Consider the following 15,061-nt stretch of genomic DNA (forward strand, 5'->3'; position numbering starts at 1 on the left):
ATTCTGGGAAATAGCACTCAAGGTCTTAAAATATTAGAGATGTCCCACTATCAGGGTGCGTTGACTTTTGTCTACTACACCCAACAGATTGCCTTTTTTCCTTTTCATATTCCCTATTGTAATATGGCTTTTACAGAGCTCTTAAATTCTGTGGAAATTATAGAACTTTCTAAGAAAGTTAAAGGAAGGACAAGGGCTAAAAGTTTTAAATCCTTTAAGTCTTTTAAAAATTACCTTCTGAATCTTCTCATCTGAAATTTTTTCTAATCTCAAGTAATTTGGTATTTGTATCTTCAAACATTTACCTAATTGGTGTTTTTTTTCAATAATAAAAGGATATCTGCATCATATTTAGTTGGGAGGGAGGAGGAAGAGCCATGCAGATTTTCAGGGAGAATTTGTTGAGAACAATGGCAGGAGTTTCATGGAAAGCAGAAATTGTTTCGTGGAGAAAATTGTTTATAAAATTCACGCACAGCTGAGAATATTCTTCCGGCCTTTGATATTCCTCAAGAGAGTATTTGAAGTACCCTTAATTACCTCTGAAGTACCATACTATTTGAAAGGAACTCCCCAGAGACTGGGACATGTGGGACCTAGTAACCAGGATGTATGAAGCATTTTGAGCTCAGTGTTTGCTAGAGTAAATGCCAATTTCTCTTTCCTGTTACTCAAACTGTTTGATCTGAGATGGGAGATCAAGTGTCAACCTCAAAACCCTGGCCCTAGTCTCCTTCCACACATAGAAACCCAATTCAGCCTGTGTCTGACACTTTTCCTTGAGCTTTCTTCTACGTACCTGGATGTCAGATACCCATTGAAAGAGGTAGCTCATGGACAGGCCATGGCATCCCTTGAATGTACCAGCCCATTAGAGCCCAGGGCAGTGGGGACAATTCCAGAATGCTGATGTATGAAGCCCAACTCTCATCTGTCAGGAGTCCAAGTGCAGCCTCAACTCAGGTGATTCATTCCAGGAGACAGAAGTGACTTAAGAGTACTTTAATCAAGCTGTAGCCAATATCAATCAATCAATCAATCAATCAATCGTTAACTGTACCTGATAGAGATAGCTATTTCCAATTTTACTATTCACTAAAAACTAACAAACTAGCTCTTATCGAGCCTTTTCACAAGCTCCTGTTGTGATTAAGAGTGGTACAAACAGTAGAAAAGGAAAAACTAAAAGAAAAAACCTCTGGCTAGGCGAAATAATGAATTCCTAACTTCATGTTTCTGCTCCTTCGCTGAAATGTCTCACTGCATGCACCAGGTCCCCAGAAAATTACTACTTTAAATATTCTGAGCAAAAATATAAAGCATAGTCTTGGGAAAGTATCTAGGGTTCTAAAATGGGATGCCCTTTCACTGATTCTTAAAGAAATGCTTTGCCCAGGCCCCTAAATGGTGATTATTTTCGTGTTTCCCTTAGTTTTAGATTTGGAATAGTAGCAAAACTAGTTTCCTCAAATGAAAGTATCTACACCAGACGGTTCACTACAGTTGCCGAGCAAAAAACACATCTTGCCCCAGCTGGTGAAGCTCAATGGGTTGAGCATTGTTCCATGCAAAAAAAGGTTGCCGGTTTGATTCCCACTCAGGGAACATACCCAGGTTGTAGGTTGAATCCCAAGTTGGAATGCACGTGGGAGGCAACCAATCAATGTTTCTCTCTCCCCTCCCTCTCAAAAAAAAAAAAAAAAAAAAATCAATAAAAACAGAACTAGCCTGTTTGTCTCAGTGGTTAGAGCATCAGCCCTTGGACTGAAGGGTCCTGGTTTGATTCCTGCCAAGGACACACAGCTCAGTTGCAGGCCCGATCCCTGGCCCTGGTGGGGGCACCTGAAGGAGGCAATCAGTCGATGTGTCTCTCTCACATCCATGTTTCCTCCCCCCACCTCTCCACTCTTTGAAAAGCAATGGAATCCTTGGGTGAGGATTAAAAAAAACCCCAAAACCAAAAAATTTAAAAAACACACAAAATTTTACTTCAACTATAGGTAAAACAATTTCCTCAAAGGTGTGACCTCTATCCTTGACATCACCACCATCCATTACTTGTTAAAAATGCAAACCGAGACCCACCTGAAACCTAACACATCAGAAATTCTAAGACTCAGCAAAGTCTCCAGGTAATTTTGATGCATGCTAACATTTGATAACCACTAGTATAACAGTATAAAGGAAAAAGATCTCAGCCTTACCCTTGACCTTCATGGGACAGGAATCAGAGCAAAGGGGCACTTTCAACCCAGCTCAACAAACAGCTCAGGGTCCTTGCCAGGCACTACAATCTCACTCAATACTTGAGCTTTCAGCTATATTAAGCTATAGTCTATGGAGATCAATAAAGTACAGAAAAGCTCAGCAGTACTGCAAATTATCTTAAATAGCCTCCAGACTCTACCAAACATTTTTATTAATCAGATTAAAAAAAAACTGTTCTGCAGTGTTCCTGCAGACTTCTACTACACACCAAGAGCCTGTTTATTTTACTGTTTAAAGACACCAAAATTCCACTGTGAATAAAACGAGGCGAAGTATGTACACTCTTCTGCTTGCTTTTACAACCTTAATACCCAATATAATACTTAATAGGTGTTTCTAAGAGTTTCCCTCAGAAGAATTAACATAAGATTAAACTAAAGGCTAAAATTGAGGAGGGAAAAATGTTCTTAAACTTTACAGCAGGTTTAAGTAGAAACATTCCTACTAGGTAAAGGTTTGCCATAATCTGACAAATAGCTGTTACAGGTTTATCTATCACTAGCAGTTTATGAGAATTTCTGTTTTCTAAATGCTATCAAGTGAAGATATTAAACATTCTTTTCTACAACTTGGTACACCGACAAAGTAGGACTTATGGGAAAAAAGCTATCACTGACAGGAAACAATTAGGAATGCCATTGTACATATAAAGCTTTGTCGTTGTTGCTGTTAGTTAAAAAAAAAAAAAAGGAATTAAAATCGGGTAATTAGTAAAGGCCAAAATTAAACTGCACAAGTAAACTGGCAAGGATTTTTTGTGCATGTTACATTAAAAAATCATCACCTGATCCTCAGGGGTAGACCCTAAAATTGCATCCAACTACTTGATATATTCTTTAATACACCTGGAGCTAAGTGTTTCAGAAAGATTTTTTTTTTTAACTAAAAAAACCCCAAAAAACTGAGAACAGATAATCCTATATATACCAAGAATCCCAACATATTTTAAAAGGCTGCTACAACTAATCCTTGTTATTCCACGCTATTTCCATAGTTACTGCTAAATACTTAAACATGTCTAAACATTAGTTTGCTATTTCTTCGTCTTTAGCATTTTAAACTCCCAAGGTTTTAAAAAACCATGAACAGCCTCATTTTTGTTATGTAACAGGAACAAGAAATCCACCAGCACCAAAAACTTTAAAACTCAGATCTTTAGTAGCACTCTTTAGAACACTCTAGATTTAAAATGTAGTAATTTGTTAAAGCATGCAAAGAAGTGTAACAGCGAATAAAAACCACAACTGACAAATATATTGGTTAACATTTCAAACATGTATAACCAATGAACATGACCTAGGTTTTTATTGGTATTCACTTCAGAAACTTGAATCCACGGATATAAGCAGTATATAACCAGAAAGTTACAAGTAAACACAGATTATACATGCAAATTTCTGTTCACAAAGGTCACATGTGCAGGTATATGGATTAGAAGCGTGCTTCTAGGTTATGGTCAAACTTTTTAAAATGCAGAAATGTAAAATCACATCTTGAAAATGTGAAAAGATGGACTACACACTTCAAAAATCAAATGTTGCTTATACCAGATGTATGACAGCTACAGGATTCAAGTGACAAGCAATAAGGTCTATAGAAATTAATACTGGTCAAAGAGAACGGGAATATTTTTACATTTCACTGAAAATACATTGACTACTAGAATACAAAATCTAGCAGAAACTTAGGGGGAAAAAAATTACAAAATCTAAAGCCAGTTACTTAATATTTCTTATTACCTAAACAACAGCGTAACATTAAAAGAAAACTGCACCTGTATTTTAATTGCTAATCTCAGTTAATGAAGTTATCAAAAAATGAAATGCAATAAAAAAAGCTTCAAACTCCAAATGAAAAGTCTGCAAGGCTCAGATTAAAATGTGGAATGTTTCAGATGAAAGTAATAAAAATACAATTGGTTTTGTTCTTTATTGAATGGAATCAAAAGTTTTGACATTTCTTTGAAGCTTAGAACTACTAAATTTCATTTCTTTGAATAGTTCTACGTATCTTTCTTAGTGGTGCAAGTTGTCTTAAGTAGCTTACGAAGTCAGTCTCTACAAAGTACTTGTCTGTTACCATTCTGATAAAACAAAGAAATTCTTCATTAATTTAACCGTATATGTGTTTTTGCTCTAACACTTAACACAAGAACAGACATCTATTATTTTTCCACTAAAACAAAAGAGTACAATATTTTTCTTCTAACTATCAGTATTGTATTTAAAAAACGTTAACATTAAAAACGAAGAACCATTATTTTCTTTGAAATCATTAAGCTTCTTGCACATCTTAAGCTTCCTTCTTCTGCCTGCGTTCTTCTGCCAATTTATTCAGAAATTTCTGAAAAGGAAAAAAATTTAAAGGAACTGAATCACTTAAGAGAAACACAAATGAATTAACTCCAAAATAAAACAGTCTATCCATGTCTGGGGATTTGAGTATAATTTAACCTATAACCTCATCACTATTTTAAAGATTCAGTTATTCCTAGTCAGTGTACAAAACTAAACCAGTTCAGGACACTATAAGGCACGGGAAAAAATGGTAAAATGTAAAAAAACAATTATTACAATGTGCAATTAACACTAACTTAGAGAGTTAAGAAAACAAGACTACATTCACACGGAATTGCTGTCACTCCAAGAACATAGATTAGTTACAATGACATGAATTTATTCAGTGCCTCTTCCACTAAACCAAGGGGACAGCATTTTCTTAAAAGAGCCAGCAGTAAATTTTTTATGTCTTTATTTCAACTATTTAATTCTGCCATGACAGCAATACAAGCAGCCATAAACAATACTTCAATGAATGAGTGTGGCTATGTTTCAAGAAAACTTTATTAATGAAAGTACAAAAAAAAAAAAAAAAATCTAATCTAAAACATCAAAAGTTTATTTTTGGCTGAAATTTATCAACTGTATAGTTACTATAAATTGATGAGGATTAGAACCCATTATATCCTTAAAAAGAAAATGCCCAGTTTGGAAAATATCAAGTTAATTATTATTAGGCAAGATATTACATTACATAATTAACTCTTTTTTTAAAAAGTTCTCTTTATTCTCACTTTTAGAATTTATTAATTTGAAAGAGAGAAAGAGGGAAAGAGAAACATCAATTTGTTGCCCCATTTATTTATACAGTCATCGGTTGAATCTTGTATGTGCCCTGATTGGAGATCGAACCCACAACTGTGGTGTATTGGGGTGATGCTTTAACCAACTGAGCATCTGACCAGGGCTACATGATAATTCTTAAATATTAGAAAGCATGATATTCTTTATAAAGTATCAAGCACCCAGAGACCATTTTTATACTTATATATCTCTAGGTAATAAGTTTCTCCCATCAAACAGCTTAGTATCAAATCAGACAAAATATATGAAATTGCTTCTACTGTTGAAAATAACCACCATTTTTTTCATATCCATGATGGTAAGGTACACATACAGACAGCAAAGAACACATATTTAAAACAAGTGATACTGCCTGGCCGGCATGGCTCAGTGGTTGAACATCGACCTAGGATCCAGGAGATCACGGTTCGATTCCCGATCAGGGCACATGCCCGGGTTGCGGGCTTGATGCCCAGTCCGGGGGCATGTAGGAGGCAGCCAATCAGTGGCGCTCTCTCATCACTGATGTCTCTCTCTCTCTCTCCTTCTCCCTTCCTCTCTCTGAAATCAATAAAGATATACTTAAAAAAAACACACACACAAAAAAACAAGTGATACTGCCAAGAACTAGAATTATTCCCTAAACTCAATGTCATCCTTATCTACCTAGTCAACAACACAGGACACGTTTGATAACTAAATACTTTTGTTGCAGTTTTGTATACATTGTGAAAAACCAAGTTACCTACAATTATGAGTTTTTTAACTCCTACTTTCAGGTTTTCTCCTCATTATCCATTTCAATGCTCAGTCCTTAAAGAAGCCACTAATTGAAATACCCAATTTAAAAATATCCAAATAGAAATTTGTTAGGATTTTGTGTTTTATTCATTTACCCCTCTAACTTTATATCCTACTGGTTATAAAACTTACTTAAGAGTATCATTATTAGTAAATAATAAAGTCAATGTAAAAATCCTTAAATATGACAGGACATAGCACTTTATAAAGTTGAAAAGGCTTTATATTATGCCATTTGGTCTTCAAGCTTCCAGTATTTTCCAAATAGACAAATTACAGTCCAACACCCATTTGTGAATACTTAAAAATAAACAATCATTTAATTAGAGTGTACTACAGAGAGGCTCAATAGACATTTCTAGAATTAAACTGCTTATGGCTCCCATCAGTAAAGAAAAATATGATCTCTGGGTCCACAGAAGGTACTATACATATTTTAATTTCCATAAACATACATGATTTGTTTTCACAAAAGAACTGTCCTCTTTCAGATTTAGCCTTACCTTTAATTTCTGATAATGAGGAAGGCTGCTGCAATGAGTATTCTTTGCAACTTCTTCATTTGTATAAAAGAGTGAACACAGCTTACAGTAAAACCCTGTTTTAGGTATCACATAGTCTATACCTAGAACACAAACATACATTCTTACAAATTCAGTAATCTGAGTAATTTAATTTAAACGTAATTTTTGTGTGTGAGAAGTCCAGTATGGCCTAAGCTAAAACAAAATCCAACAACAAAAAAAATGACATTAGTTAATAGAACTGTATTTAATTGATGTTCAAGGTCCCACCTAATTGTACTCTTAAAAAGGCAGAAATATAACAGGTAATCAAAACAAAAAGCAATGTGAAATTCCCAGAAAACTTTGAGGAGAAGAGTACATATTCTGTAATGGTAACAAAAGATAATACAAAATCAGGAGACTTGGGTAAGAAATAAGAATGTATCAATAAAGATTTACAAATTGTTCTGTACAGAAATAAGTTTAAAATGCTATCATAGCTTATGCAAGATCAATTAAAAAATTTTATATAAGAGTTTGGGGAGGGTGAGAGGGGAAGAACAAAGCCTTAAATCTCACCAACAGGAACATTGGGTTGATATGGTCCAATTCTATACTCATCTGGGATTGTATAGTCCTCCTTGTTTTCATCACTTTGGCCATCTGCATTTTCACTTGTGTCTTTGTTGGGATCATCAGCATTCTCAGCAGAGTCAGCACCTGGTTCTGTATTTTCCTCATTTTTAATTCCATTTTCCAACGCTGCTTCATTTTCTTGATCAAGTTCCTCGATCTTGTCCACCTTAATTTCAACCAAACCATCATCATTTTTGTCACCAGATTTAAATGCCATGCCCGATTTACGAAGTTTCTGAAGTTCCGAATCTTCCTCATCACCAACCTCATCTAGAGTGACAAAACCTTCCATATTCCCTGGGAAACGACGCTGTTAAGAAAGACAAATTTACTCTGCAACAATTATCCTGCAGCATCCCTTCCATTTGCTTTACTTAAAGGGAGAGGGATAGCGTCTTTGTCTTTATTCATTCTCTCAAAATACTGACTTTTCTTTTTCCCCAAAAAAATCACTGGTTAAAAAAACTTAGCTTGTTTTAAAACTAAATAATTGAAGGCTTGTCTTACACAGAGGGCAGAAAATAAATGATATGAGGACATTCATATTGAACACTTTCTGAGACTTATACTTCTAGGGAATATATCAAATGATTAGTCATAAATAATTGAATGATGTCCTTTGGAAAACTTGTGATACAACTGTTGCTTGTTTAGAGAATATTCAGCCTAAAACACTGCAGTGGTTTAAAGAAAAAAAAAAAAAGCTTTGGAGCATGACTGCATAGGGCTCAAATTTTGGCTTGGCCACTTATAAGCAGTACAACCATGGACAATTTACGGAACTTCTCCATGCCTCATTCACAAAATAGGGTAATAAAGGCATATGTTGCATATGGTTACTGTGAGGATTAAGTTAATTAACACACAGAAAGAGCTTAGAAAAATGTATACCATGTAATAAATGCTCACAAGCTCTTAAGAGTTTGGAGGTAAAAATTAGTTTTCTAATAGCTGAATGTTTAGAAAGAAAACATATACTAGGATTACAAAAATCTCATTTCAAAAGCTTTTTAAATTTTTATTTATTGATTTGGGATGGGAGGACACATTGATTTGTTGTTCCATCCATTTATGCATTCACTGGTTGAGTCTTTTATGTGCCCTGACTGGGGATCGAACCTACAACCTTGGTGTATTGGAACCACGCTCCAACCAAGCTACCCAACCAGGGCTCAAGAACCATTTAACATAGTGGCTTCAAAGGCATTTTAATGCTCGTATCTTAATGTAGTTTCGTTAGCATACTGCAGGTCCTTGTTTTACTGTTCTCTGTATTATGTATCTATTTTTATATTCATATTCATCTGATATGCTCATTTATAACGTGCTCCAAGAAAAGTATTTTAAAAATTATTAAAGTATTTGATTAAGCTTGTGTTTCTCAAATAGGAAAAGTCAACAATTTTTAAATGAGTGGAAAAATGTTTTCAGTATCTTTTGGTCAGTTAACTTATTGCAAACTCATACCCCATCTTTTTTTTTTTTTCCTTTTACACTTAAAAAAAAATATATATATATATATGTATTTTTATTGATTTGAGAAAAAGGGAATGAGAGATGGAAATATCAATGATGAGAGAAAGTCACTGATTGGCTACCTCCTGCACACTCCCTGCTGGGGATCGAGCCCACAACCTGGGCATGTACCCTGACCAGAATCGAACCTCAATCTCCTGGATCACAGGTTGGGTGTGGCTCAACTGCTGAGCCATGCCTAGCTCGGCCCTATCTTTTTTTTTTTTTCTTTTTAAAATATGTCTTCATTGATTTCAGAGAGAGGAAGGAAGAGGGAGAGAGAGAGATAAGAAACATCAACGATGAGAGAGAGTTACTGATCAGCTGCCTTCTGCTGGGCATGTGCCATGACTGGGAATTAAACCAAGATCTCCTGGATCATAGGTTGATGCTCAACCGCTGAGCCACGCCGGCTGAGCTGATAAACCATCTTTTGAAAATCAAGCTGAACTATATATGTAGCTGCCCACAAGTACTTACACACTACCACACGCTATAGAAGTGTATATAGTTTTAAGTCTTTCTCATTCATTACTATAAAGTTCTCTTTGGGCGTTGACATTTTTGGGCAACTATAAGAAGTCTTATTTAATCTATTTATTGCAGAGTTTAGACTTAAGTGTTAAAGTCTAGTTCATATCTGATTTTTTCTAATATAAATCACTAAATCTCTTTAATTTGATCCTGCTAGAGTAAATAATTTGAAACATTTATCTCATCTAGTTTTCTATTAAAACAGGTCAATGTACAATCTTCCTTTACCTTTTTAAGCTTTTTCTTTGCAGCTGAAGCATTTGCATTTCCATCTTTTTTCACAGCTTTGTCTGAAGGTTCCTTTTTCCCATCAGAAGTCACATCACCTAAATTAGCAAGATCTGTCTCATCTCCCACCGAACTGCCACTTTCTAGCAGTGCTGCTGCTTCTTCTTCATCTACGAGTAGCTCATCTTCGGATTCAAGAAGCATGCTGGGTTCTTGTTCTGCCTGGTCATCTTTTGTATCTTTTTCACCATCTTCACCTGACTTCTCTTCTTGTTCTTTACCTTCAGTTGTACCTTCAGTCTTCTGGGAACCATCAGTTTTGGATTTCTTATCGCTCGGAGATTCTTTGCCATCTGGAGAATAAGATCTTTTTCTGAAATCAAGAAGATACATCTCAATTAATTCTCAGTTGGAAAACAAAAGTTTAATATACTAGTATTTACAAAGACACACAAAATGAAATTACCGGGATTTATCTTTTTTCAGTAAGTCAATGCCTCTGTTAGGAATCTAAAAGACAAAATTTTGTGTTAGTTATAAATTAATGTATTAAAATATTCATTTGCGGAATATATAATTATCCAATTAACTAATAATTGATGACCATCCTTCATATAATCAATTAAGCTTATTCAATCCCTATGAACATACCTAAGAATTTAAGCTAGATATAGTCAAAAACTCATTGCAACTAACAATTCAATAAAGCAGTGAATAATAAATATTTTGGTATCTGAACTCTGTTCAAATAAAATCTAAATGTAATAAATAGATAAAAACAATACAGGTGCCTTTACAGGAATACCAGATAAAAAACTTCTGCTACTAAGGAAGACCAGAAAAAAAAGAAAAGAGGTTGCTCCGTTTCAATAACTAAACCCTGTATTATTTATTTAAATAAACCCTATATTCTTAATAAAAACAAATCAAGTACTACATACCCTTAGTACCAATTTTTTGTATTTTTCAGACAGGTCAACTTTCACACATCGCCCCTGAAACCAAAGGGCCTTTTTCAAACAGTGGTCAACCATTGCCATTGCATCTTCTCTGGTTTCCATCTCAATAAAGGCCTTAAAAATATTAGAAAGATGATTTTTTTTCAGAGAATTGTATAGAACTCTAGTGCTCATTATTCTTTCTGTTCACTTGTTAGGAAAATTTAATCTTTAGCACAGACACATTCATAAGAGTTAAAAGTCACCCAATAAAACAAGGACAATTTGTCAGATTTACAAAGTGGCACCAAATATTAAACCACCTATATGTAGGCTTTCTGCAAAAAAGTAATTAAAGTAATAAGCTTAGAAGATATCACGCAAAATACTGTAATAAAAGGAACAAAAAATTAGTAATTAAAAATGTATGAAATGATATAAACTCAGAATGCTGTTGAAGAAAGTAACTGCCCAGCCGGCATGGCTAAGAGGCTGAGCATTGACCTATGATCCAGAAGATCGAGGTTCGATTCCCAGTCAGGGCACATGCCCAGGTTGCAGGCTCGATCCCCGGTGGGGTGTGTGCAGGAGGTAGCCAATCAATGACTCTCATCGTTGATGTTTCTCTCTCTTTCCCTCTCCCTTCCTCTCTCTCTGAAATCAATATACTTAAATATATATATACTTAAAGAAAACCAAAAAAACTATCAGCCCGGCCAATGTGGCTCAGTTGGTTGAGCGCTGTCCCACGCACCAGGAGGTCATTGCTTTGATTCCTGGTCAGGGAACAAGACCAGGTATCGGACTTGATCCCCAGTAGGGGGCATGCAAGAGGCAGCCGATGGATGTTTCTTCCTCTTCCTCTCTCTCTCTGAAATCAAAGAAACTTTTTTTAAAAAAGTAAACATCAGATGGTATACCTGTTAAGTATCAGTAACAAATTAAGTGAGCAAACTGAATTTTTAAAAATCTGTATAATGTGGAAAACAGTATAATCCCAATTGAAGTAGCAAAACAAACAAAACAAACAAAAAAAGAGAGAGAGAATGAATACCTATATACACAAAGGAAAATTTTTGGAAGCAAACCCTGGAAACAAAGTGTTATTAGCCCGAGCAAAAGAGAGCTTTACTTTCCACTTTATACTTTTCAGTATTTTTTTCAATGCTTTATTTGTGCATCTACTACAATGTGGAAAAAATTATCACTGTTTGGCTAAGAAAACTTATCTATGAGAAGATAAAAAAAATTACTTCCCCTTGCTTTCTTAAAATGAGGATATTAAAAAAATCTTAAAGCACTTCAAGGAATAATCTTTTTCAAAACCTCTACACATATATTACCTGACTTTTCATCCTCATTAGTATATAATTCTTTATTTTCCCATAAGGCTCAGCAAGCTTAAGGACAGCACTGTCAGAATACCCAGAATGAGGTAAGTTGCTGAGATGTATCACACGTCCAAGCTCCTGCTTCTGATCAAACTTCTGGTCTGGCTTCCCTTCAGGTTTCTTTAATTTAATAAACAGGAAAAAAAGGGCATGTCAAATGTTGGTAGGTATGCTATAATTATTAGTTAATATCCTAATTATCAGCAATTTTAAAGTAGCTGGAAAAAAAAAGACATTTACCTTTATTCTTTTATACTTCTGGGATAAATGAACTCTTACTGGTTTGCCAAATACTAATGCTGGTGTGGTTGTATAATAATCCACTGCAGCCTGAGCATCTTCTGTGGTTGCCATTTCAATAAACGCCTGAAATCACAAACACACAAAAAACTATTTCAAACATTGTTCAAAGTCTTTCCAGACATACTTAATCATAAATTAAAAAAACTTACAAGAATCTAAAAGCAGAAAAATCAACATTGCTAACTTGCTATTTTATTAAAGGTAACCTCAGATTTTATTATTTTCATGGTACTAAACTATCACTTATGCCTACTGGACTGGACTTGAAATAATGACTTTGCACAATTTTGGTAAGTTTGAAATGGCTTTCCAAAGAATTATCCTTTTAGAGCCCTTATAAGTTTAATAATGACAATTTATTGCTCAAGAGTCATTTATAAACTTAATAATTATCCATTAGCCCTACAATTTAGTATCACAACAGGTCCTTGAATAATGTTTCGTTATAATGTAGATGAAATGCCACAGGAACTTAACTCTTGTATATCTTGTGGTAAAAATGGTTTCGTGATGTCCTTTCACTTAAAGAACCTACTGACATTAAGACTTACTATATTAACATACTTCAGCTATTGGCTTTTTCTCTACTTCATTCCATATTGCTGGTTTACGGTTACAGTGAGTTCTTTTTCTAATATAAAACCACATAATCCCTTTAGAAAATATATCAGTGATGAATAAATACATTTACTTCAACTCATACCTCATTAATTTTATTTAAAATCAGATGATTTGAAATGACTCCAAACGGTTCCACCAGCTGTAATAATTGATATCTCAAGTTTTTCCCTCGCTGGAAATCCATGATGTGAACAACTCGGCTAGTTTCCTATCCATGGGGGGGGGAGAATCAGGTAATTAAGTCTCTTTAAAAGCAGTATGAAACAGGTTATGCATTACAGATTTTATAGTGTAACCTAATGTTAACCAGAACAGAGTATTTAAAATAACTGAAATGTCAGTGGGAGGTAGGGTAGACATTTTCTCAAAGTTTCAGAAAATAATCTCTGCAATGATTTTTAAATTGAATACTGTAAACATTAATGGATAAGCAAAGTTCTTAAAGATGCTGTATCAAAGTGAGCTCTCTTGACTATGGGCATATTAAAATTTAAGTTTTAGTTCTTATCAAAGTCACAGAAAAGCCTGGTGGCTTTCAAACTATAGCAGTCTTCCGATAAAAAGGACTATGACACAAATTCAGTTAGCAAGGATTCAAGTCAAATCACATTCATAAAACAGCACACAGTAAAAGCAACAGCTGTGTTACTGACCACTCTGCCTTTTTGCATGTGTCTTGGTCCTTGCAGGTTCCCATTTCCAGCACCTTTATGGGGGCAAAAGTACTTTTTTCAGTCTTGTAATAAATATACCTGTTATAACAGGCTACTTCAACTGAAAAAATGAACAACTTTCAAACACTAAAAAGATTACAAATATATGAGTACCATGTCTTTTCATACAATGTTATTTCTGAATAAGTTTAATGAGCTTTCTTTTGTCCATAATCAGTTTATTTTTATGGTGAAAGCTCTTAGGGAATGATAACATGAATTTCATAATCACCCAGATTTCCTCTTGGTCCAACTGCTGGTCCCCCAAGATGAAATGAGGGAGGTGGTGGCCCCAGAATTCCTGGTGCTGGGTTTGTAGATTGCTGCAACATGAACGGATCACCCCTAGTAATGTGAAGACATAAAATATAATAAGCATGGTAAAGGTGTCCATCAGAAATAATTAAGATTTATTGTTAAAACAGCCCTTGTATAACTATGATTCCAATCTTTGGGGAGGCATTTATGTGTGACGCAACTAGGGAAAAATGTTAATAGTAATAAAAAATTACTACATAAAATAATTTCTAAGAATTCTTTCACCCACAGTGACTTTGCCTTCATAGTCAATAAAAAATATTCAGAAAATATTTTGAAAATTTAACCTGAATTCCTTACATTGATCTCCTTTACAAACAATAGCTTAAAAATTTTAACTTACATTGTGTGTCCTGTATCATTGTCAGGATTCCATTCTGGATAGCTTTAAAAAGACCAGAAAATTAACTTTAAAATAAAACTGTCCTTTTCACAAAACAGCCTTGTTTGGCCTTTAAAATAGAGAGTTATACGAGAGCCTAAAGTATTAAAAATATTACAGTTTAAAACATGTCATACATAGATATTTCCCAAAGAAAAATTTTAAAACTCAAAATTAACACAAATTAACGAAAATAAACTTGTTCTGTACTGCTTGAATGTAGGTAATGTTGAAATTAATTTTTTTTCCATATTTGCTAAGTATTAAGCAAGAAAACAACTGCATGAGGAATTAGAAATATGAGCTATATAGGGAAACAAGGACCAATCACAGGCTTTCCTTCCCCAATAAAGTACTAAAGAGCACACTAGAAAGGACAGCCCCAACAAAGGTAGGCATATGTGAAAACTGCAACCTCAAGTGAACAATAAGTATTGTGTATGCTGTTTAGGCAGAGATTCTTCATGAATTCAATTTCACTCTAGTTTAAACTCAGAAACAAAGGTATTCCCAAACCAAAATATATATTCTGAAGGTTTCTGCTTAGCAACTAATTTGTAACTTCTAACAATTTTCCCATTTTGGTATATTCAATATTTTTAAAGCATGTATTACTGTTACTGAAAATATTCTATGTATCAAAAGCTATCTTTAAATATATTAAAAATTCTCTCAATTTGTATAAAAAGACCAATGTTTATTTACCCTAGAAATAATATTAAGTAACAAAATACCACTATCCCTGATCTAAACATTGCCTGGACAGTATCAACTATGCAGTAGTA

At 34.4% G+C, this 15,061-nt stretch overlaps 1 protein-coding gene across 5 annotated transcripts in view; it reads right to left on the reverse strand.

Annotated features, from left to right (window-relative positions):
* Positions 1-987: 987 nt before the first annotated feature.
* Positions 988-15,061, reverse strand: part of MATR3 (matrin 3) — a 48,975-nt gene continuing 34,901 nt past the window's right edge. For 3 of the 5 annotated variants that reach the window (XM_016203794.2, XM_016203795.2, XM_016203793.2), the window contains 12 exons: positions 14,238-14,279; positions 13,809-13,921; positions 13,517-13,569; positions 12,946-13,071; positions 12,180-12,305; positions 11,892-12,059; positions 10,552-10,683; positions 10,077-10,120; positions 9,611-9,983; positions 7,277-7,643; positions 6,695-6,816; positions 988-4,611 (listed from right to left, as the gene is read on the reverse strand). In XM_016203794.2, coding sequence (XP_016059280.1) covers positions 4,561-4,611; positions 6,695-6,816; positions 7,277-7,643; positions 9,611-9,983; positions 10,077-10,120; positions 10,552-10,683; positions 11,892-12,059; positions 12,180-12,305; positions 12,946-13,071; positions 13,517-13,569; positions 13,809-13,921; positions 14,238-14,279 — 1,717 coding nt within the window. In that variant the 3' untranslated portion in view covers positions 988-4,560. The remainder of the gene's footprint in view (positions 4,612-6,694; positions 6,817-7,276; positions 7,644-9,610; positions 9,984-10,076; positions 10,121-10,551; positions 10,684-11,891; positions 12,060-12,179; positions 12,306-12,945; positions 13,072-13,516; positions 13,570-13,808; positions 13,922-14,237; positions 14,280-15,061) is intronic. The other 2 variants (XM_016203797.2, XM_016203799.2) reach the window with 2 other exon arrangements.

Source organism: Miniopterus natalensis, chromosome 4, assembly GCF_054644295.1.
Source record: "Miniopterus natalensis isolate mMinNat1 chromosome 4, mMinNat1.hap1, whole genome shotgun sequence".
NCBI lineage: Eukaryota > Metazoa > Chordata > Mammalia > Chiroptera > Miniopteridae > Miniopterus > Miniopterus natalensis.